At 38.9% G+C, this 26,300-nt stretch overlaps 1 protein-coding gene and 1 long non-coding RNA gene across 2 annotated transcripts; one reads left to right on the plus strand and one right to left on the minus strand.

The window, feature by feature from the left end:
• The first annotated feature begins 8,642 nt into the window (after positions 1-8,642).
• Positions 8,643-16,825, plus strand: cmklr2 (chemerin chemokine-like receptor 2). Its single transcript, XM_056242418.1, has 3 exons — positions 8,643-8,707; positions 9,760-9,852; positions 15,538-16,825. Exon 3 carries the CDS (start codon positions 15,539-15,541, stop codon positions 16,607-16,609), a length of 1,071 nt encoding a protein of 356 aa, XP_056098393.1. The 5' UTR covers positions 8,643-8,707; positions 9,760-9,852; position 15,538; the 3' UTR covers positions 16,610-16,825.
• Positions 16,826-17,543: 718 nt separating this feature from the next.
• LOC130077253 (uncharacterized) lies at positions 17,544-18,082 on the minus strand. The gene is made up of 3 exons (XR_008805726.1): positions 18,051-18,082; positions 17,680-17,945; positions 17,544-17,627 (listed from the first exon to the last, which is right to left on the minus strand). It is a non-coding gene; the product is annotated as an uncharacterized LOC130077253 (long non-coding RNA).
• Positions 18,083-26,300: the final 8,218 nt, after the last annotated feature.

Genomic DNA, 26,300 nt, shown 5'->3' on the forward strand with positions numbered 1-26,300 from the left:
ATTTTAGAAAAAAAAGGTTTGATTTTTTTTAAATATAAAGAAAAAGATTATAGATTCACCATTTGTGATGTGGCAGCGAGCTATAACGCACATACGTGTTCTTTTTATGTTTCTTAGAGGTTGAATTCATATCAAAATCTGTCAAACTTCTCATATTACTTCTGAATAGGATGTCTAATTCATAAATTGTATGAAAATTGTGGAAATAATGGTTCATATCACTCAAAACACATATGGAAATGGAGGCGCCCTTATATGGGCAATAATGGAGTCTGGCTGTGCCCTAGTGAAAAAATTTTTGGTACTGCCCCCAAACAAAATCTCACTGAAAGCTCATTTTTTGAGATATCAACCTAAAATTTGAAACACAACTTGTTCAGATTTTTGGCTTTGATTTTTTTGTTGTTGCAATTTTAGAGTCGCCCAGGTTTTGAAAATATATATTTTATATAAAATATGAATAATTAAATTTTTTACATTGCACATTTTCATAAACTCAAACTTCTATAACTTTTTTTTCTGTTTCACTTTCTTAATTTATTTCACTTCTACAAAAATCTGCCAAATGTCTTCTTTAAAACGAGACCAATCTTACATCTATATTCCAAAGCATTCTTGAATTACAACCATTTAAGTTTGAAATGTGCATTTTCATGTATATAAGGGGGGTGACACTTAACAGCAGTTTTCCTCATTTTTTAATTAAGGTATTAAGATCAATTTCCAAAGAATGATGTTATATTCCTCTTTTTAGTCAACTTTAGCATGGGTGTGTTCACTTATGCTAAGCTATACAGTATGTATCTATGTATGTTTTTTTTTTTATAATTGTGAATGGAGAAAAATCCAGACAACCTGCTTGTAATGGCAATAAATAAATAAATAAAAACACATTCCAGTAAACATATCCATAACATATTAACACAAACAGGCTGAAGTAAGTTGCTGAGAGGCACGCATGAAGTATGGCAGGGTGTCATACGTCTCATTTCATCAAACCAAGGTTATAACTGAGGTGTTCCCTTACAAGGGAGTTCGCGCTCCATCGATTGACGCTGTGGGAACTTTTCTACCCACGCCACCATAATGACCAGTGTCTGTCTCGTGTGAAATCGTCTGAAGAAAGCACTAGATGAGAGTAACTGGGGCCCTGGTGCAGAGCTCACGTCCCCTGGGGCCGGTTGCATAAAACATCTAAGACTAGTCTTACAAGTTTTTCCATTTTAGCTTTTTTAAATCCGTTACATAAAAACGATTGGCCTAATTTGATACCGAAAACTAAAGTAAGACTGACTGCCCCTGACTAACTGTACGAGAACTTAAGACACTCTCTTAACATAATGTCTGTTTTTTTTGCTAGCGGTTGTTAAAACCTCACGAGTGGGCCTCATATGTAAGAGAGATAGCCTCAACTGTCCACTCATCCTCGGCTTTGATGCTGGGACCCCTTGCTGGGGGACCCCAAACAGATGAGGCGAACAGCTGTTCTGGTTTACGTCAGGACAGCTCTGTGGACGTGAGCATCTAATGCCGAACTGGACATACAGATTGTTCCTGGTCTTGATCCCGGAATGGAGGAGGACAGAAGGCCTTCAGCACAATAGATCGGGAACCTCAGGAATGTGCCCCGGCCTCGGGTGAAGAAATGCCTCCTCCATGCCAGACGCAAATTCCTACCGATAGGACTCGCAAATCTCCTATCCTTTTAAGAGACCGCTATAGGAGGAACAAGGAGATTAAAACACTCGACAGAACCTCCTCGAGAGGCTCGAAGGGACTCTCCAGAAGTGGGGCCATACCATGAAAAATAAAATATCTTCTAATTTAATCATGTTTTCCCAATTTAATCAAGGTTCTATGTGAAGTCTCCGGGTCGGATTTACCGCGAAATCCAACGGATGTGACGTGCATGCGCGCTCCCGAGCCGCTCTCCTTATATACAGTCTATTGTAGACGGTCAGGGAGTTACGTCCGGTTAAAGGCGCACGTTTTTCGGCTTATATCTCGGTCAATCTTTGATCAATATTCCCAAGACTCTAATCGTTCATAGTGCTGGACGGGGCCTTTCGAACGAGCCCACCCCCGAGGTCCAACTCGCCCGGCTCCCCGAGTTATAGCCGTTTGAAATCGGGGGTCCCAGCGAACGGCGATCCGGTAGGGGGCATCCCTGAGGCCCGCCACTCTAGCGTTCGGGCAAGGGTTCCCCTGGGACCTCCTCCCCCGAATTTGAGCTCTCTGGGTCTTTGCGTTCCAGAGATACGAGCGATTTTCTTCTGAGATCGTGACGTCACCGACGTCCGCAATTTTGCAGCGCGCCCGATGGTTTTCTGCTAATATCTCCGCGAAAACACCACCAAAAACTATGGAACTTATATGGTTCTTTTCAGCTCGACTAGATGGTCCCAACGAGCTCGGTGCTCGCCGAATCCGTCTAGTATTCGCCGAGATATTTGCGTAATAGACAGTATTGTCTATGAGTTCGAGCACGAGCGCTCTTGTAAAATTTGGTTGCAATCTGAAACATTACCACTAGAGGCCGCTAAAAGTTACATAGAGCACCTTTAAATTATTCCTAAAATTGACAAGATTAAATTTGAATCTATTCCCAACTTTTTACAATTGTTTTTTTTTGTGTAAGTTGTGAGTCTATAATTATGCTTAAATATGTATACTCATGCACTGCTGATAATCCTCTTCCTGCTACAATAACAACTGGATCTGGATCTCTATTTGCAGAAACATACATACAGTTTTACTAACATTAAGGTGTAAACCAGTTATTAACCAGTTGGAGATAATGGCCATGGCAGCTGATAAGTCTTCTGCAGCTTGTTTTTGCTTTTATGTAACCGTATCATCAGCACACATCTAACAATTAACAAGGACCCAATGTTGAACCTTGAGGTACACCAAGACATTGATTAGCTGGTTCGGGTGTGTTTAATTAGTTCCTGGAGGGCCACTGTCCTGCAGAGTTTAGCTTTAACCCTGAGTTTGACACTTGTGTTTGAAAGGCTCTCTGAATCAAAATGACAGACTATGATAGAGAGTACATGGAGAACATCCTTCAGACGAGAGTCCGATCTCCCTCCCTTCACTTGCACAGGACTTTCATCAATGCCACGCTGACTGTGAAAACACTCACTCTTCCCTGCTTAGTTTAATTGTTTGTTTTTATGACTCCTTGTAATTCATCTGTAAACCAGTGGTACGGTTTTGAAGGCAGACTGTTTATTATTAATCAGCTGTGTTGTATTGTTATATTATGTACTGTATACTGCTGCAATTGTTTCAAAACCATTACTAGTTTTAAAACTGTTATTCTGTTTATACTGTTTTTATTGAATAAAACTTTTTTTTTTGCAATTAAGAGTCTGGTTATTTGTATATAGCAGCGTTTAACCTTATTATTTATAGATAATCATATTGTCTTTATACAAGTAAACATTAAAAAGCTAAAGAAATGGCCAGATTTTATGTAAAATTACCGTTATTTATTTTTATAAATTATTTAACTTTAGGAGAGAACCTCACTGAGATTAAAATCTCTTTTACAGGAGTGTCCTGGCCAAGATAGTTATAAACTGTATCTTATTACCGGAAAATTACTGTATTTTTACGAGAGGTTTACTTTCCGGGGTTTTCTGGCATCCCAGCTGAAAGAAAATTACCGTTTTTTAACAGGATTTTTTTTTAACAGTGAAGATTTGACTTTTCATTAAGTCTTATGGTCTACTCGAACAAACAGTTTTCTATCCGTATATATGTGTTACGGTGTTATTCATTTTGTCATGTTTCTGGTTTGTGGTTTCTCTGTCTTTGGTCTTTTATTCAGTTTGTGCCTTGTTAATTGTAGTCTGTTATCCTAGTCATGTCATTATTAGGTCCCTTGTTTCAGGTGTGTTGTCTTGTTAGGTTGTATGGTCCCGCTCGTTGTTCTGATTTGCCCCAGCTGTGTCTTGTTCCCTGATCCCCTCTGTGTATTTATATCCTGTCTTCTCTTTTGTTCATGGTCAGTTATTGAATGTATGTTTGAATGTGCGTACCACGAGTGTCTGTTCTGAATCTGTATTAAAGTCTACTGCTGCGTTTAGATCCGACTTCAGCCTTTGCTTCCACGCAAATCGTAACAATATGATTATTACCTCTGGTAAGAAATTATAATGTGATAAGTTGTTAATGCATGTGAGAAAATATCCCATTGCATTCCTTATAATTATATGCAACCGTATAAACTGTTCTGGTTATTTTAGGTTTTAATTAAAGTGGGTTACAATCCTTATAAAACTAGCAACATACACTTAGGCTAATTAAAGAATATATGACTGATTGTTTGTGCTTACAAACAAACAAAATGATTTAATTTAAAAATGTTTTCATAAATTATTTAATATATAAATAATGCATTCCAGCTTAGTAATTGTTTACTTAGTGATTGTATGTCCTCTAACGGTCTCTTCCGAACATTATAATTTCCAGGATATCCTGTTAAAACGATGAGACCCCATAGCGATGCTGGAAACAGATCGAATGATTCAAGTGCTGTCCATGGCCTTAAACTATGACTCTCAACTAGTTTAGCCCTTTCCTTCCAGTTCAGATGCCTGACCTCTTAATTTCCTCAGAACGGGCTGTTTACTGTATGTGCTATCATGCCTTAAATGATTAATTGCAGATCATTGAGATACAATGCATGATTTCACAGGCAAACTGCACTGGTTACCTGACATTCATATCTCTTCGGTATATCTGCAGTGTGGAAGTTTCTGTTAGTGACGGTTATATGTTGGGTTAAAACTTTTTATCTGCTGATTTTAGGGGTAAACCTAAAGAAGAGACAGACAAATAGAAAAATATGATGAAAATGTATATGCTCGACACTAAAAGCATAACCAATAATTTTCATTTTATTTCATTCTTTATGTATCCATGGTTAAAAACTCTAAAATCTAAAACTAAAATCTCTTTAACGAGAGTAACCTGGCCAAGAAAGCAGCTACAATAAAATAAACATACAAATAATCATTAAAAACAAAATCAGGGATCACAACAGCAATTTACCACATAATCTGTTAAAAGTAACTTAAACTTGTTTAGTGATGGAAGCATATCATCTCTAAGATGTTTGGTAAATTATTACAAGCAGAAGATGCATTATATATAAAGCCTTTTTCCCTGGCTCTTCGGACCAGAGGAACTTTAATAACAAATTATTAGAACGAAGACTGTAGCAAACATTTGTATTAGAAACGCAGAGAGACAATTAAGATGGAATTAGACCACAAATAGACATAATAATAAGGCAAACTGCAGTCGTTATGGGCACTGATTTCATAAACAATAATCAACAATAGGGTTCAAATTTAGCTCTTCATCTGCAGTTCATATTCCAGGGAACAGGAAGTGACTCACACGAATCCCTGAAGGTTTGAATTAAACACCATATACATCCTGTACATGTAAAGCCACACTTGAACTGCTGCTCGGAAATATACATCTGAGACTGTGAGTCAGACACACTGCATTAACACTGATTACTGCTAACCACAGACATGTGCACTTCATTTGCACAAAATTAAAGACCTGTAGTGCTAATGTGATGAGTACAGAGACCAGATATTAACTGGTCCCAGCAACATGTTTTATGGTAAATTCGGAGAAACAAACTACTGTGCTTACATTAATTACTGTTGCAATAATTATAGCAGGGAATATATATTCAGGCAATTTTAAACACTTTTTGCCATTGAGATGACTAGGAAAAAAATGTCACAATTACTGAATTAACCATATGTAATAATACATTTATACATTAGGGCTGCGTACGATTAATCGCTATTTCCATGAAATCGCACTTTAGTTTAACCGATTATTTTTTTACATGGACACCTTTTGGGTTCAATCAGAATGAAATCCATCCGATTGATGAATCTGAACACTATGGAAGCTTGTTTCCGCCACTGAATAAAAAAATATATATATAATAATTGCGACTTTTTATCTCACAATTGCGAGATATGAAGTCAGAATTGTGAGAAATAAAGTCGCAATTGCGAGATATAAAGTCGCAATTCTGAGAAAGAAAGTCGCAATTGCGAGATATAAAGTCGCAATTCTGAGAAAGAAAGTCGCAATTGCGAGATATAAAGTCGCAATTCTGAGAAATAAAGTCGCAATTGCGAGAAAAAATTCACAATTCTGATTTTTTTTTCTCACAATTGCGAGTTTACATCTCGCAATTCTGACTTAATAACACATAATTGCGAGTTTATATCTCGAAATTCTGACATCTTTTCTCAGAATTGTGAGAGACTAACTTTTTCCCCCTCAGAATAGTTTATATCTCACAATTACATTTACATTTATTCATTTAGCTGACTTTACATTTTTTCATTCAGTGGCTGAAACAAGCTTCCATAGAACACGGTGTTTACATGAACAATAAATAAGGTAATCGGGTTGATGTGCGCGTTTATGTCACAAAGCTTCAAATCGGAATTGAATTTTTGACATGCGCACACTGCACGAATACTGCCGCTGTTCGCGCATATTAGTCTCCTCTATTGGTTCTTTATTTGTTTTAAACAGCAGATTTAATATTTATCAGATTGATTAAGGTGTTTACATGAAGGTTTTTTAGTCCGATTAAGCCATCAATCCGATTATAAGGGTTCATGTAAACGCAGCTAATGATGAGGCTCTCCCTCTGAAAGCACTATAGCGGGCATTTGAAAAAGCAACACACTTCAAACATCTTTTAAAACATGAGAATAAATTATGAACCGCAATTCTGAGAAATAAAGTCGCAATTAAGAGAAATAAAGTCGCAATTCTGAGAAATAAAGTCGCAATTAAGAGAAATAAAGTCGCAATTGCGAGATATAAAGTCGCAATTAAGAGAAATAAAGTCGCAATTCTGAGAAATAAAGTCGCAATTAAGAGAAATAAAGTCGCAATTCTGAGAAATAAAGTCGCAATTCTGAGAAATAAAGTCGCAATTAAGAGAAATAAAGTCGCAATTATGAGAAATGAAGTCGCAATTGCAAGAAAAAAAAGACAGAATTGCAACTTTTTATCTCACAATTCTGATTTTTTTTCTCACAATTGCGAGTTTACATCTCGCAATTTTGACTTAATAACACATAATTGCGAGTTTATATCTCGAAATTCTGACATTTTTTCTCAGAATTGTGAGATAAAAACTCGCAATTGCGAGTTATCAGGCCAATTCTAAGGGGGAAAGAAGATTAACTTTTCCCACCTCAGAATATAGTTTAGATCTCACAATTCTGACTTCACAACACGCAATTTCGACTTTATATCACGCAATTCTGACTTTATAACATGCAGTTGCGACTTATATCAATCAATTCTGAATTTATATCTCGCAATTCTGACTTTATAACACGCAATTGCGACTTATATCAATCAATTCCGAATTTATATCACGCACTTCTGACTTTAAATCTCGCAATTCTGACTTATATCTCGCAATTCTGACTTTAAATCTCGCAATTCTGAGATTTAAAGTCAGAATTGTGAGATAAAAAGTCGCAATTAACTTTTTTATTTTTCATTCAGTGGCGGAAACAAGCTTCCATAGAACACGGTGTTTACATGAACAATAAATAAAGTAATCGGGTTGAACACACGTCAAATATCTTTTAAAACATGAGAATAATTTTTATGAACCTCCTGTCCAACAAAAGACACCAGATTTATTAACATGCTTTACTCAAAACTCACTTCATAACGACAGTTGAGCTCCTCCTTCTTTGAGATGATGGCTCCTTACACAGAATAAAGCAGTCGTGTGTTTATAAGTAATGTTTACTCAACAATCAAAGCGTTTAAATCTTCTGTTTATTCAGCCACAGCGATTATTTACTGTCTCTGGGATTCCCTGGGATGATCTTTGTCGTGTGTGCGTGAGTGCGCCCTCTGGCGTTCAGATGAAGCAGCGTTTACTAGCGATCAGCCGTGCTGCACTGACAAGCTGCGCATACAGTAATCGCAGCTTTTGCCAAATCGCATGCAGTTTCGTTGCAATTAATCGTGCAGCCCTATTAATAAACCACTATAATCGTTAGGTTATTTAGCATATTTATTCCTGTGATCAAAGCTGAATGTTGAGCATCGTCTTCAGTGTCACATGATCCTTCAGAAATCACTCTAATATGATGATTTGATGCTAAAAAAACATTTCTGATTATATTCAATGATGGACGTTTAGCACTTTTTTTTTTTTTTGATGAATAGAACGTTCAAAAGAACAGCATTTATTTGAAATATAAATATTTTGTAACACAAATATTTTACTGTCCCTTAAAATATGTCCTTGTTGAATAAAATTATTAATTTCTATCAAAACAAAAAGGACACAAACGTAGTGTAAATATGATGTTTTATATCATTTGTTTTATAATTATGTTTTATAAGTTTGTATCTTTTGTAAGAGAGAGAGAGAGAGAGAGAGAGAGAGAGAGAGAGAGAGAGAGAGAGAGAGAGAGAGAGAGAGCAAAGCCTCTCCATTGTAACGCCCGCTCCAGTCAGTGCAGTGAGTCTTCAGTGTTTATCTCGCATCCTCCACCAAACGACACACTTTACACGGCTTATAAACCACTTTCAACAAATGGGACAAACATTTGCCTAAACTTTTGGGGGTTGGGACCTACACTAGCGAACAATATCCTCCACGACAAACAAGGTACGGCGACGTTTACACGTTTCTCTCACATGGCTAGTTTATGACAAAACTGCCTTCACTAAATGCATTGGTAACACTTTACAAAAGGTTTCATTAGTTAACACTTATTAACTGACATGAACTAACAATGAGCAATACATTTGTTACAGCATTTATTCATCTTTGTTAATGTTAGTTAATAAAAAAATCCAGCTGTTTATGGTTTGTTCAGGTTTGTTCACAACCTTTAATATTAACTAAGATTAATAAATGCTGTAGAAGTATTGTTCATTAATGTTAACTAAGGTAGTTAACTAATGTTAACAAATTAACATTATTGTAACAGTGAATGTACTTCAGTCTACTTCAATGAACTGTTTTATGAAGAAGTGGGTTTTTTTTTACTGTAGGTTGAGCGATATGTTGCCTTGAATATTAAAAAGTGAAGTTCTAGATTCATTGGTTGCTAATTTCTGGATTATTTAAAGTGTCATGTGGATGGTTTTCCAGAACTCTTTGAGTACAGACTTAAAAGACTTACAAAGCTTTGTTTTGGTTGAAACCAGTTTTATTCTTGAAGATCAGGCTATGCAAACATCTCTGCCCTCATTGCTCAGGCGTTGTTTAATTCATTGGTGTGGCGGAATCACAATATCATTCAGTTGTTGCTCATTTATGCTCTATAAGGTTGGCAAGCAATGACAGCTCAGTCGTCTAACTAGTTTTCAAACTTATGATGAGCTGATTTGTGTCGACCCCATCAGAATTACAGTCATGTTTATTAACTGATCACATTTCCAGAGAGAGAATATCCATGCGTCTCTCATTAGGGTCATAAAGTCCTCTGGTCGCACAGATGGAAAGATCCTGCTGTGAAACATTCCTGTTGAGTGAGAGGTTTGGGAGTGACAGATCTAAGGCATAAAAAGCCCTCTGAGTGTGTGTGTGTGTGTGTGTGTGTGTGAGTGTGTGAGTGGGCCAGGCTTAGTCCATATCTCCTGTCTCTCTTTCTTCACCTCTCTAACCCTCTCCCTCTCTCTCTCTCCCTCGTTCTACTCCGGGAACAAAAACAGGGAAACACCCAGCAGGGACAGCTTTATCCTTTTGGCACGTTCGCTCAGGAATATTTGCCGAGAGGAACTGATCCGTGAGCTGGACGCTGTCAGGTAATTCATTCTTCAACTCTGAAATGTCTTTAAAATAGTGTGTTTGGATTGAGGCTCCATAATACTTAAATAAATCTGACTGGGATACATTTTGATCTGGACCTACTGAGAGAAAAATAGCATCATAATAACATATTCAATATTTCAATGAACCGAGTGTGTTAGAATACATATTTGTGTATTTCTCAGTTATGTGTCATCTATGTGTCAGATATTTCACTTTCCTTCACAGCCCTTTTAAATCTTTTAGAAGAAATAAACATCTTTAGAAATGAGACTGTTATTGCTGAGTTTAAAAATGAATTTGATAAGAGATGTTCAAGTTTATTTTGCAATCTCTGACTTTGGTATGTTGGCAAATCAGCACAGCTTGAGACATTGTTGATATGCGTGAATTATTTTCCCCTCCTAACTCATTTTACAGTTTTTTATAATTTTCCTCAAATCCTCACACACCATTTTAAAAACTCACACCCAATGTTAATAACAGCTAACTTCTGAATCCCAATTCAAAGTTTGCCTTCAGATAATACACACAATCTGTGACTGTTTGTTACAGATCCATTCAAAACACTGCAAACAAACGCTTCACAATATGTTTTCAGATAAATAGTTGGGAACTTTGTGAAATCACAACACTGACTGATAACTCTCTCAGGGACAATCCCGACAAAAGAAATGCAAAACAGTACTGTAATAAATACCTCTTACAGTGGATAAATCAATACTCTTGTACATGCTGTTTTGGATAAAAACCTGAACTTTGAAACGTCACACTGACAAAACGTGTACAAGGAAGAGTCCATGCACAGCAAAATACTTACATGTTCAAAAGCTTTATTTACTGACGCATATACAGGTTACTCAGCATCAGCATCAGTGTTCTCAGTATCTCGTCTCAGGTCCGGGTCAGCACACAGTAATGTCTATTACAGTACAACATGAATAGAGGGGAAAAAATTAGACAATAAGCTTTAAAGGGATAGTTCGGCCAAAAATTATATTTAACCCATGCATTACTCACCCTCAAGCCGTTCGAGATGCATATGTCAATCTTGTTTCAGACGAACACATTTTCAGTTATTTTAGAAAATGTCTTAGACCCTTCAGTGGATATAATGTGAAGCAATGGGGTCCACCTCCTTCAAGTCCCAAAATGTGCATACATCCTTCACAAAAGTAATCCATCCGGCTCCAGGGGGATAAACGAAGGCCTTATGAGGGTAATCCGTGCGGTTTTGTCGTGAAAATATACATATTTAAAACTTTATAAATGAAAATATCTGACTTCCGGCAACGATCGACGCGCGTTCACGGGTGATGTTTTGCTCTGCTCTCTGGCTGCGCGGGCGCGTTCGTTCTACGTCACGACGCTACGTCCTACCTCGTACGCCGACTTCCATCACCCGTGGACGCGCGTCGATCGTTGCCGGAAGTCAGATATTTTCATTTATAAAGTTTTAAATATGTATATTTTTACGACAAAACCGCACGGATTACCCTCAGAAGGCCTTCGTTTATCCCCCTGGAGCCGGATGGATTACTTTTGTGAAGGATGTATGCACATTTTGGGACTTGAAGGAGGTGGACCCCATTGCTTCACATTATATCCACTGAAGGGTCTAAGACATTTTCTAAAATAACTGAAAATGTGTTCGTCTGAAACAAGATTGACATATGCATCTCGAACGGCTTGAGGGTGAGTAATGCATGGTTTAAATATCATTTTTGGCCGAACTATCCCTTTAAGAAAGTATTATTTTCATTACACTCCTGTAAAGAGATCTTGCAGTAGATGGAAAGCACTAGAAAAGAAAAGTTGAGATGCTAAAGAACTGAATATGAACTTGGTATGCAATACTGTCAATTACAGTATAGTAAAATAAATACATTTAACATCCTCTACCAGAATGCATTACAGTGTTAGTAATGTTGTAAGCAATCGAGAAAAACTATAATATGTAGAGTCAACTATAAGTAAAGCATTTGTTGGTTGATTCCCATGACAAGTCTGTGATGCTATCCAAACCTACATTTTGGCAGAGTTAATGCTGTCAAACACATTTGCCATAATATATGATTGTAAACAAATACATTTAGATTCATTTCCATATATAGTTTTTCTGATGTAGTAACTTGTTCAGGAGCACATCTGGTGCAGCATTGCTCTTGTGAAGTGCTCCGGTACGAGTCCCACGAAACACGAGTCACGATAAAAGAGCTCAAGACTTTTGCTTCAGCATATGCATATTTATGTCACATTTGCTTTTGTTAACACTCTCATAGGCCCTGTTTACACTTGTATCAAGATTTGGCCGATCGGATCGCACGTGGACGACTCTAAATACAGGTGTAAATGGGGTGTCTAACACTTCCAGAGGGAGTTGAAAACACTTTCGACTGGATTGCTTTCGTAGTGTAAACGCTCATGTGGTCGAATGTGTTCAAACAGCCACTAAAGACCGTCTACTGACCTAATGACCTATAATGGGAAGAGTGATAGCCAGATGGATTTAAACTTTGCCAGCTGGAGACCCAAGTTTGTTTGAAGATGAAAAACGCACAAAGCACAATGTTACCTCTCCGTTCCTGATTCCTAACACACACTCACGGCGTTTGGCTGGCCTCTCGGCTGTCAGAGCAGAAACTAAAGCTGATTCTCCGTATGTTTCCGTCGTCTTCAGTCGCCATAGACCCTCCCTTCGATGAAATCAGGACAAAAGTAGTTGAAAGTGGACAGAAGAGAGGGATTAAAACACCAGGTGCAAACGGGAATGTGTTTCTATCATCTACTTGTGATCCGATCGACCAAAACACATCTTAATACCAGTGTAAACAGGGCCATTAGGTGTAAAGTACAGTACATTTTTTAAAAACACGAGAGCATTTCACCGGACATTTAATTTGCATAAAACCTTTCCATTTATATAAGACATTGACAGATTCGCATTGATCAGTCTTCAGCTCCACTCACTGGATGTTTCTCACAACCTAAAGGAACCGTATGTAAGAAATGCATTTCAATTAGTCATAAAATGGCCCTGATATGTCACTAGACAAATAAAATCATGTTCATTTCAAATACTTATATCACTGACAACAGTAGCCAGGATTAGGGCTGTGTTGAAAAAATCGATTCACCAATTCTGAATCGATTTTCATATTAATTTCTAAAGATCGATCCGTAACTCAGAGGATCGATTTAATAATAGGCTTACTTTTTCTCCGTGAACTTTAACTTGCCGCGACTGGAAGATCCCTTTATGCGCATTGAAAGGCTTTCACTCAGCGCGCACACTGTTACGGGCTTTGAGTGAGTCATTAAACCATTTATTCAACGAACACGTTCAAAAAAGCTGATTCATTAAAAGAGATGTAATGAAACAAGGTGTTAATTATTTTTAACTTTGAGTTCCACTTTTCAAGGCTCAGCTGAGCAGCAATGCGTCGCATGGGTAACGCTGAAGCTGATGCTTCACTTATTAGAGACCAATATGGCATTGATTCAATGCGTGACTCGCTGTTTTTATTTCCCCGCGGCTTCCTCGCGCTGTGGAATGCTGACCAGCGCTGCTGCTGACGCGCATTTATGGTAAATACCCGTGACGTGAACGTTAAAAGGATGATACGACAAATATTTCGCTTTCCTTTGACACGGCAACTTTTTTCACGAATACATATGACTTCAAAGACAGACGCAGGTAATCGCACGCGCTCTGCCGATCTCTCTCATTCACTGTCTGTGCGAAGCCTCTGTAGGCTACACATCACCACGATAAACAGTCTTGTTTGTTATCATTATGAACTTGTTTAACATTCAATACACATGCACGAAGTTCAAAACAGGAAGGGTGTATAGCCTTATAATAAAAACGTGAATATCGCGGTTGCTGCGGTTAATGGCAATCCTCTGCGGTTGACTTGTCAGTAGCGCGGTAGGCCTACTACAAGATTGCGGTAATCTCGACAGCCCTACTGCTGCTGATATACCTCTGCGTCCTCTGTCGTCTACACCAGTGCAAGGTTGTGAAAGCAGTTGTATCAACACTCTGGAAGGGGATTGTTCTTTACAACGATCAATACTCCATTAATTTGCAGTTAAATGTCTATAATAATAGTATCAATATGTTGCATAACAGTCCTGTAATTCAGGTAACAGCTGGAAAAAAATGCTTTTTCCAAAAACACTTATCTAAATCTCGAAGATCGGATCAGATCGGATCGAATCGAATCGAATAATGATAATCGATTCAAGATCTTGAGAATCGGAATCGAATCGATTCTTGAAATTTGAATCGAAACCCAGCCCTAGCCAGGATATTGAAGTTGCAGCCCTCAACTGATGTTGTTGTTGTCATGTTGTGTTTTGGTCTGATACGCCACCCTCCACCTATCTACCGATCACGACGTCAGTAGTGTTGCGGCATCCGTGTTGCCAGCTCTGCTGTAGTTACCACAGCTGCAGCTACAAACGTGTCGGATAAAAAAATATCTAACGTTACGAATCCAAAAAAAACTTGTTATGATTCCGAAATACTTCGTGACAAAGTCTGAAATAAAACAAGGATTTGTATAAAACTGCAGCCTATCTTGCAACCTCGAGTCAGGGGAGGGGGAGGGGATACACTGCTCTACAGTAATTTGAAAGTGATTGCAGTACCAGTTTTGGCCACAATCTTACATACGGTTCCTTTAATAGTATTAAGTAATATAATAATATTAATATTATGGTTTTTCAATTATCTTGGGTTTTCTGTTCGCTTGAACATCCTAAGCAGCCTGACACAGCAACCAATGGTGTGAGATGGGGGCGTGGCTATCTGTTTGACCGACCAATGGGAGATTGGGGGAGTGTTCTGGGGAAAATGTTTGATAATTTTTGCAATTCCACTTGGTGACTAGTGAAATTTCATCACCTTTAAAGGATAATTCCGGTATTGAGTCTATTTTCTAGTTTGGTTTGGATGAACTAGAGTGGTGGACAGAGAAATGTTGACGATGTATTGGAACAAGTAGCGTAGCGAAATACAGTTTCTGTCGTGTTTTTATTTAGCATTTTGTAAAATCGCATGATGTCTGCTGGAGGACTCAGTGCTCGTTGATATTACTGCGCTTCCGGAAACGGAAAGGGGTCTGTTTACATTTGGTTGTAGTCTTTTCGCTCGGTTCTCCGTCTCTCAGAAGGCTAGCGTGAGCTGAGCAACTGCGGCAAAGTGGTTGTCGCCATCAAGTGGTCGGGAGTGTGCTAATGCTTCAGACTCAAATATCGAGCGGAAGTTTATACGCGGTTGTGAGGTATCTGGAAAAAATAGTTCCACTATAGCAAATAACACGGATTGAAATCATACATTGCGCTGATATATTTGTTTTTAATCATCAACGAACACCACTAACCACTCGGTGAGTTGCACAGTTTTAAAAAAGAACGTTAAGGGTTGTTTTAAGGACATGTTTGAGCATGCCCAGAGACAGCCACTCTGAAGCGCTCAGAGGCGATCCTAAAAGAGTCAAAAAGTAGAGACAGGACCCATCGTCAACATTTATGTGTCCACCACTCTAGTTCATCCAAAACAAACTAGAAAATAGACTCAATACCGGAATTATCCTTTAAGCAATTCGCTCTCCTTTTAATCTAAGTAAAAGTCAATAGACATTAAAGTGATTTTGCTCTCATTTTGTCTTTAGGATGTTGACCCAAGAAGACATGGACTATGGAAACCTCACTTACGAATACTCAGACTTTGGCTACGTAGAGGAGACCAAAGCTGATGGCTACACTCAGAAAGAAGCTCTTCACATCATCTCAGTGATCATCTACAGCCTGGCGTTTACTCTGGGTGTAATTGGGAATGGCGTGGTGATCTGGGTGACCGCACTCAAAAGCAAAAGGACCGTAAACAGCGTATGGCTGCAGAATCTGGCCATCGCCGACTTCGTGTTTGTGCTCTTCCTTCCGTTCTCCATCGACTACGTGCTGCGAGACTTTCACTGGCTCTTTGGGAAGACCATGTGCAAGCTGAACTCGTTCGTGTGCACCATGAACATGTACGCCAGCGTGTTGTTCCTCACCATCCTGAGTTTGGATCGCTACATCTCACTGGTTCACCTCAACTGGTCGGAAAGGTATCGTAACGTCCGGCGGGCCTGGTGGGCGTGTGCGCTGATCTGGATCATATCTTTCTGTTTAAGCTGTCCGGCCCTGATATTCCGAGACGTAATCCAACATGACGGGAAGATCGTGTGTTTTAATAACTTTCACAATGAGAGCATGCACATGGTAGCGGTGAGACACATTGCACTCGTGGCTCTGCGAACCACCGTGGGCTTTCTGCTTCCGTTCGCCACCATCACCGTAAGCGGCGTGTTGCTCGCCATCAAGATGCGCCAGTCCGACTCGTTACGCTTGACCAGCTTCTCCCGAACCGTCTCCGCTGTGATCCTCGCGTTCTTCTTGTGTTGGGTGCCGTTCCACACTTTTAGCCTGATGGAGCTGAGCATGCACCACAGCACATACCTTCACTCCGTGCTCATGGTGGGCTTCCCGCTCGCCACCAGCCTGGCCTTCTTCAACAGCTGCGTCAACCCCATTCTCTACGTACTGCTCACCAAGAAAGTGCGTAAACTGGTGAGGAGGTCGTTGTTCAACTTCACCAAGAACTCGCTGAGAGAGCTGAGTCAGTCTGTGTCTGCCACTGAGTTAGACTCGGCACTGGTCAGCTATTCTCCTGAAGAGCCCATGGCCAACTCCTCCATCTGATGGGCTGCAGTCCCGACTCAAGAAAGCCCTAGAGCTCCAACTGGACTGAAAGTAGATAGGTTGGGAAATACTGGCTTTTAAAGGTGCAGTAAGACCAATGTTACTCACAATGGCTATGTTTACATGCACTCCTTGTGTTGAATTCATTTCCGATTGATGAATCTGAATGTAGTGTTTACATGAACGCTAAACCTGTGATCGGGTTTATATCGGGTATCGTTTATATGTCACAAGCTTCAAATCGGAATTGGTTTTATGACATGCGCACACTGCACAAATAAATATAGAGTTTCCCGCTGTTTGTGCATAATAACCATTCTCCTACATTGGTTCTTTATTTGTTTTAAACAGCAGACTCAATGTACGTCTCTGGTCATGATTTGGAGACCATGAGCATATGAACCGCTGTGCCACTGCTTATATTTATCACGCAGTAAAAATGCCCAAAGCCAGTCGTCTGTGGATGAGAATACGAAACAAGGAGTGGTGGGACGTTGTCCTGCTCCACTTCACAGAGTTAAAGGAGAATTTTAGAATGACGGGACACTCATTTAAATTAAATTTTATTCAACAGGAACAACAGCTCGTTCTGCACGTCATTCGTCATCGCACTATTTCAACGTCATTTCAGTTTTGGTTTTCAATCCGATCAAGTGTTCCTCTCGATCGCATTAGAAAAGGAATAAACCACCTCTTTCAATCCGATCGAAATTTCATTCGAATCGAAATTTTCGATTAAGGTGTTTACATGAAGGGTTTTCAGTCCGATTGAGCCATCAATATGATTACTAATGGATTATTTGGTTGCATATATAAACGTAGCCAATGTAAGCTCTGCAACCATTTTCAGGCTTTCATTCTTAGGTGAATCCAGTGATGGAAAGCTTTTCATAAGCTAAACTCGTGTCTTAAAGCTATTGCCTGATCATAACCCAAGTGATATTCCTCTGAGCTTTTCTCTTTTGTAATGTCTCTCAGCCTCAGCCGTCAGTCTTTCTTCTAATCTCCCTTTTGCTCACTTCTCTCCTCCCCATCATGAGTGGACACGCCCCTACTGCTGATTGGCTCACTCTCTCTCCTCCCCCATCATGAGTGGACACGCCCCTACTGCTGATTGGCTCACTCTCTCTCCTCCCCATCATGAGTGGACACGCCCCTACTGCTGATTGGCTCACTCTCTCTCCTCCCCATCATGAGTGGACACGCCCCTACTGCTGATTAGCTCACTCTCTCTCCTCCCCCATCGTGAGTGGACACGCCCCCTACTGCTGATTGGCTCACTCTCTCTCCTCCCCCATCATGAGTGGACACGCCCCCTACTGCTGATTGGTTCACTCTCTCTCCTCCCCCCTATCATGAGTGGACACGCCCCCTACTGCTGATTGGCTCTCTCTCCTCCCCCATCATGAGTGGACACGCCCCCTACTGCTGATTGGCTCACTTCTCTCCTCCCCCATCATGAGTGGACACGCCCCTACTGCTGAGTGGCTCACTCTCTCCTCCCCCCATCTCCGCCCCCTTCTGCTGATTGGCTCACTCTCTCCTCCCCAATCATGAGTGGACACGCCCCCTTCTGCTGATTGGCTCACTTCTCTCCTCCCCCATCATGAGTGGACACGCCCCTACTGCTGATTGGCTCACTCTCTCTCCTCCTCCATCATGAGTGCACACTCCCCCTACTACTGATTGGCTCACTCTCTTTCCTCCCCCATCATGAGTGGACACGCCCCCTACTGCTGATTGGCTCACGCTTTCTCCTCCCCCATCATGAGTGGACACGCCCCCTACTGCTGATTGGCTCACTCTCTCTCCTCCTCCATCATGAGTGGACACTCCCCCTAAATCGCTTACTGCACCTTTAAAACTAATGCAGTACATTACCGTAAATATGTATTTAATGCATCATCTCTTTTATATTTAGTACCAATACAGTAGTCAACATTTGAAGTGGATTAAAACCTTTCATCAAAGTTATACATGAAATTTGAACAATACCCGTTCTTGTCTTAGGACAACTTTGATGAACTTTTTTGATCCACTTCAAATGTTGACTACTGTATATATATAAAGTGTTGAGTATAAGTGCATCGTGTATAATGCGGCATTTGGGTTCTATATAGAACGTTAAAGGGTTCCGTCAGGCGCTTTACATATAGCCTAGAACCTTTTAGGAGGTCCCATCATGGGATCATGTTATGGATTAACTTTTAATTTATACAGTTTTATTTTAAATACATTTTATAAACACACTAGAAAAAAATTAAATAACCCATTAAACATGAAAGTATTATGCAATCTCCTTTTTATATATCTTTTTGGCGTACAGAGTTCTTTAAAGTTGAGTCAATAGCCCTAGAGTTCTATATAGAACCACAACTGAACCTTATTATCTAAGAGTGTAAAACTGAAGAATGAAGTTTGAAAGAACTCATTTTACATATTATACTATTGTGTCATTTGGATGCACACTGTAACTGACTTAATAAAGTTACTAATAAATTGCTCATTCAATTGTTTTATTTGATAAAAGCTCTACAACTTTAAAGTAACAGCATTTGTGGTATAATGTTGATTATATAAAAAAAAAATCTGGGTTACTGAAGAACTTCTAATGGAAGTGAGCAGACTGTTCCAATGGTAGTGTCACTTTGTGATGAATTGCAAGACGCAGGAGTAGGAAAAAATATCATTAATCTTTAAAAAGTCTTAAATAATAAATTCAAAAAGGAAAAATGCAGGAGAATGCCAGGAATAAAGCATACCACCATATAATAATTAGATGAGACCAAACAAAGAACTGAGGAAACTAAGGGCTTAAATGCACATGGAGACATAATGATTGACAGGTGAATGTAATTGATAACTAATGGCGCTTTTCCATTACCAGTACCAGCTCGACTCGACTCGACTCGCCTTGGCTCGCCTCGACTCGGCTCGCTTTTCGCTCCGTTTTCCATTGCAGAAAGTACCGCCACAAATAGTACCCGGTCGTCATAGCGACGCATTTCGTTCCTCGTTGCCCCATCAAGCTCTCGCTGGATCCTCTCTTCGGCAACCAAACAAAGGAATGTCTGCACCTCCTCGTTTGACCACGGCGTATTCTTCCGAGTTGCCATAACAATAGTAGTAAGTTTAGTAACTATCTCTGGCCAAACTATTTAAAATACTCCATCTGGCGCGTGCAATGATGACGCAGATTCTCTGTGACCAATCAGCAGTCGGCATTGTTTTCACGTCACATTTTAGTATCGGGTTAGCTCGCCTCAGCTCGCTTGGAACCTCGCCGGAGGTGGTACGAAAAAAAGTACCCGAAAGCAGGTACAGGTACAACTTTTACACAGTGGAAAACCAAACAAAGGCGAGTCGAGTCGAGCCGAGCCGAGCCGAGGCGAGCTGGTACTGTGTAGTGGAAAAGCGCCATAAGGGAACTATCTAGGGAAGGCTACGTTTACACGTGGCCGGCTATTTTCATAAACGGACATTTCGCCCTCTCCGTTTTCAAAAATAACATCATGCACACCTGTCACTTTTCAGAAAACTGTACACGATCCTGTGTATATGCTGTCACGAGCATGGCAAACCAGTAGGTGGCAGTGTAACGAGAAGCTCAAGCCCAGGTTAGCCAATCAGAATCCCGAAAATAGCAACAATACCTCGACATGATAGAGCAGCTGTATCTGCAAATGCAAACAGACGAAAAGGGGTTGCACCAACATAAATGTGACTGCTACTCTGAATGCATCCATGATCACCAAAGCCTAAAACTCTGTTTTTATCCGGTTACATGCAAACGAAGTTTTCCAAAATCTCCACTCTGGCCGGAGTTTTTAGAAAGAAACGTTTTCAGAGGCCAATTATCCGTTTGCGTGTTAAAGGAGGACACAGACGAAGGGAAACGTCTCCGTTTTTTCAAAATAAGCATGTACGTGTAAAGGGGGCCTAAACTGACCTGGAGACAGTGAGAAATACATGGAAACAAAAGGGCAACTAAACTCCTGACAGGTATAGCTACAAATGTTAACTTTTTTTATTGTGAAATTTTACTAATCTTTTTTGTGTAAAGTTGTATCTTGTTGTCAGCCACAAATTCTGCCGACTGGCGTTGACTTGTAATGAACCTGGAATATTCCTTTAACTATAAAATTATAAATTTTGAATCAGGCCTGGTTTCACAGACAGCGCTTAGATTAAGCCAGGATTAGGCCTTGGTTCAATTAGGATATTTAAGTATCTTAAGAAAAACGTGCCTTAGAAAAAACATTACTGGTGTGAATCTTGAGACAAAACATTGGCACTGACATACTTTAAGATATCTCAGTGTTGCTCTCAGTTAAAGCAGCTCGGACATTAGGCTTTCTAAGCCGGTCTATGAAACTGGGGGCCAGTGTACTAGGACAGCTCACATTGTTACCACATGTGTGTATGATGACTCATCAAAACTCAGAGAATGCAGAAAACATCTGTGAGTCAAATTTTCTTGAAATATGCTGAATAAAAGTCACCCAAAAATGCAGAGGAAAGTAAAAAGAAAAAGAAAAAGTAAAAGCACAGAGCTGGAAACTTTTTTCCAATTGACAATTGACTTACTACACAGATTTTGCCTAAGTGTTTCTCTCAAGAGCACAGTAGTAGTCAAAGGCTACACTTAGGTGCGTCCACTGAAATAATAAGAGCTTCTCTGTTGAAAGATTTGACAGAATTAAAAGTGCTGCGTGTCAGTTTTAACAAGCTTTGGGATTACTGAAGATTTACTGCTGTTTGTGGGATTGAGTTTTCTTCAGCTGGAATGTCTGTTTGTTTCAATGGATTTGTTAAAATGCAGGTTATTTTAAAACTGGAATCTTAACCAATCACACAAGATTCTTGAACACTCTCCTGTCTTCCATTGGCTGGCCAAACAGATTAGTCCTGCCCCCAAACAGAGTAGTATACTGATGCTCTTAAACAGGAGAAAGTAGCACACTTTTAAAATTTAAATGACAAAACGTTTTATTCAATCCGAGTTCATTCCTGTCAGGCTAAATTGGGTTTTTTTTTGAAAGCATGCTTTTTTAAACACATTGATGTTCAGTGGTTCTTCACACGGTTCTTCACAGTAGTGAATTGTGGGGTTCCTCTTTATTTGTTGCTATGGTGTTACACAATCACTCGATCTTAGACGGATTTAAAAGGAGGAAGAAAAATAGCCAACAGACACAAGGCCAAGGAAGGATGCTAGAAATAGTGTGGAAGCAATATTTAAGGAACAAATTACACCACATACAAAAAGTGCATTCACTACACACTCTCCCATACATAAACTGTGTTTTGCATTCTACAGAAGAGCCACATGTCTGTGTGAAGAGCAATATGTGTTAGTATTTCAACCACATATGGCGACAACATTTACATCTGTGTAGAATTGACACCTCGTCACGCAGAGAGCGTGTGTATGTAGGTCAGAGAGAGAACTCGGTTTGTTTTCATCTTTAAGCTAAAGTGTCATTTCTTAAGCCTATATTAGATAAGGAAGTATTGGCATTGGGCTGGCTGAGATGCTCAACATCATAAAGGTTAGCAACTAATAAATTACTTGGGAGTAAGTTGAGCCAGATGCTTCGGGGTAAGATGGGCCAGTGGATTGCTGTTATTTAGAATCATGCAAAATCTTATGTAAATTCAAATTATTGTGTTGCTTTTAAAAGCTGTAAAAAGCAAACCGTCCACACAATTGTTGGCAGGCTGTGAAGAAGAAGAGATAGACACTCTATCCAAACGCCGGAAATACCATTCGATTGGCTTGATTGAAATCTGGCAATAAAATTAAGGCCAGATTTCTGAGCTGCAAACCAAAGCAACGTTTTGTGCAGTATTTTTCCTAAGAGAGCCAACGAAGGAAGCAAACTTGGGGAAATACAGGGAGGGAACAACAGCAAGAATGATGAAGAGTTTCAGAAGAACAAATGTGTTCAGAACTATAAAAGCTTTGGCTCTTTCCATACACTGTAAAAAGTGATCAGTTGACTTAACTTAAAAAAAGTGAGGAAACCTGTTGCCTTAAAATGATTAAGTAAATAAACTTTATGCATAATTGAAAAAAATAAGGTATGTGGAATTGTCAAGTTCACATAACTTAATTTTGTCAATTTCATGAATCTTTACTTAATAATTTTGAGGCAACTTTTAATAAAGTTAAGTCAACTGATCACCTTTTACAGTGTACTAAACATGGCCTAAATGAAATAAGTGCTCAGCCTTTAGAAAACGTGATTGTCAAGCCCGAGAGGTCATCATTAACATAAATATTGTATTGTTCAATTTATCGTCTGATTCATTTATTTATGTGGTCTGAAATTTGTACAAATCTGTAACCAAACTTTGCAAGTACTCAGTAGGTTGTTTGGTGGTTTGTGTTTATTCATAAACTTATATTTCCCAAAACATAAAGCATTGAGAGAAGAAAATTGTTGTTTTTTATACTTTATCAAAAAAATATTAATTTGTTGAATGGTTTAGCTTGACGTGTGACAATGCAATTCGTTTTTTTCATGAAATGGGCTCTCACATTTGTCTCAGCAACTTTACAAATCAAACATCTCTGTATGAACTCAAACATTGCTACCATATAATATATACTAATAATCAAATTGGTCAAGGATTAAGTCGTAGGACACTTAATGTGCCTTTCAGCAAAGTAAACTCCAGGGTGACTGTTCCTGTAAGACTTCTGGGTAACACTTTATTTTGCAGTGTCCTTGTTACATATGTTACATGTACTTACCGTAGTAATAACAGTAAATTATGCATAATTACATGCAACTAACCCCTCAACCAAACCCTAATCCTACACTGTAAAAAAAATCTGTAGAAATTACAGTATTATTGGCAGCTGCTTGCCAGTAACTTACTGTAGTTTTAAATTGATGTTATTTACTGGCAACAGTTTGTTCAAAGTTAAATGAACATTAAACATTAACAAGTCTTTATCTTTACAGAATAAAACTAAATAACAGCCTCATGCAAAGCATTCTGGGAACCAAAATCTGAAGGAAAAAAAAAAAACAGAAAAAGGTTGATGAAGATTTCTGGTTCCCAGAATGCTTTGCATTAGATTGTTATTTTATAATTTTATTCTGTAAAGACAAAGACTTGTTAATGTTTAATGTTCAGTTAACTTTGAACAAACTGTTGCCAGTAAATATACATCAATTTAAATCTACAGTAAGTTACTGGCAAAGCTGCATAATTACAGCAAATTTTTTACAGTGTAGAGTAAGTACATAGTTGCTTAATATTACTCAGTACTTAAATATATAATTACACTGTAACAATGACACCTTAAAATAAAGTGTAACCGACTTCTGCAAGTCAGTTTTGATAAAGGCATCGGGTACATTATTATTTACAGGAACAAATGATGTGCGCATAATCTGTACAGCTCTATTCTCCTATTGTGTGTCAGTAATTAACATCACCCTTATTTCTGCATAACGTCACTGGCTTAAACTCTGAATTCATGGATTGTTTTTTACTTTGTTGCATTGTGAGTATTGACTTGGTGCACAATTTGTAAAGTTGTTGCGGTCTCTTGTAAACTTAAAAAACAAACAAAAAAAAACGTTACAATCTGGGCATGTGTGTGTGATGTTGTTGAGATCTTGTCTGAAACTTTGGAGGAGACACACACGTATGAGACCAGCGGGGTCTTTAGTTTAGGAGAAACATCTGAGCACAGTGTGTGATGTGGTGGAGGTCTCTTCGAAGCTTTAAAGGAGACCGTTGTGAGAGCGTTCGATTCGTCTCAAGAGAAAAGTGTGAGAAGTGACTCTTTGATGTTAATGTAACCGAATATAGCAGAAAAATCTGAGATGTGGAAGAGATCACCTTTTTTACATTCATCCATCATTTCCGTCAAACACAATACATGCATTGTCATATTTGAAGTTGTTTATAGTTAATGATTTAATAGAGAAAGTTATGACCTATACAGTACGTGACCCTGGATCACAAACCCAGTCACGAGTCGCACGGGTGTATCTGTTGCAATATAGTATGGGGTCAAAATTATTGATTTTTCTTTTATGCAAAAAATCATTAGGATATTAAGATCATGTTCCATGAAGATATTTTGTAAATTTCCTACTGTAAATATATAAAACATGTAATTTTGTGAGTGATTGCTGCACAATCGTGAACATAAATGCACAACTTTAAAGGAGATTTTCTCAATGTTTCGATTTTTTGCACCCTCAGATCCCAGATTTTGAAATAGTTGTATCTCGGCCAAATATTGTACAAATACAAACCACACATCAATGGAAAGCTTATTTATTCAGCTTTAATGTGATGTATAAATCTCAATTTAAAATTAAATGACCAATTTGACTGGTTTTGTGGTCCAGAGTCACATATTTACATGCACGCACAATGGGTTGTACAAGACAACATTTTCAATAAAATAAAAAAAAGGTTATGGAACGACAATGAGTTACTTTTGATAAAAAGAAAGTATTTCTTATACTAAATCTTACTAATCTAATTCCTTTCTAGTGTGTTTGGAAAATGTGCTGCATATACAATGCTGGGCATTGAAGATTCATTTAAACTAGTAACCCTTCATATTCAATGGTATTTAAATGAATACTGTCCATTAAAGGTGAAACTCAATGGCATAAAATGATGATGATAATAAAAAAGAGCAACCTCTGCGAGACGATAAAGCGATCTCCCATGTTTCAGCACATTCTCATTTGGACTCCTTTCTCTGAAAACTTTCTTGTGTCTTAGTTGTGTCTACTTGTATTTCCCCTAAGAAATTACAGGAGAAACATCTGACATGCCATTGATACAACAGTGAGAGATGCGAACCACAACGAAGTCTCCTGAGATTAGGAAACGCAACTGAGCAATAAATGTGTCCGCTGGGCAGAGTTTGAGGCTCAGAGACATTCAGGCAATGGAGACCATAGACTGGCATTATGCAAATGAGTTACATTGTTAGTTGTGTAATGGGAAGTGAGACTGGAATTGCTAATGACTCTTTTCAGCAGTTCATAATCACTTCTTTCTTTGGGAGAAAACCTCCTCTGCACTGGGATATTTCAACATTTTGCAGACCTTTTACATTCAGCCTGACATTATGATCTGAGTAAAGAGCCGTGTGATGAAGCATGACATCAGTAAACTATCATGATGACGCTCGAGTACTACAGTTTTTTCAAATTGCTTATACACAATTTCTGAAATGGCTCAATTTCTCGCACACACACACACAACATGCAAACATCAGACATCTCTTGCGAAACAAACACATCATTCAAAACTATTTTCACTCTCCCAAAAAGTGTGTTTTTGCGTAGTAACTCTACACACAGACATGATTATCCACACGCACGCCAAACACATACGGATGTGAAGAAAGTGAAACACTCTCGTGTCGTTTGCTTGTTCAGTGTGCCGTGAAGTACAGGAGTTTGTCACACGTACATGTATGTGCACAAATACACTGTATATATAGTATGTATATGCACAATTGATCAATGTTACAGTTATTGAACTGAACACTGAAGTGACTTGAGCTGAATATTGACACTATTGGCTTGTTGGTCAAGATGATTCTCAGGCGATTTTGAATGTCAGCCAAGTCAGAAAGTCAACTTTATTTATAAAGCGCTGTGTGTGTGTACGTGTGTGTAGTATATATACTGTATAT

The sequence above is a fragment of the Rhinichthys klamathensis genome, unplaced genomic scaffold (assembly GCF_029890125.1).
Source record: "Rhinichthys klamathensis goyatoka isolate OS25496 unplaced genomic scaffold, OSU_Roscu_1.1 h1tg000726l_1, whole genome shotgun sequence".
NCBI lineage: Eukaryota > Metazoa > Chordata > Actinopteri > Cypriniformes > Leuciscidae > Rhinichthys > Rhinichthys klamathensis.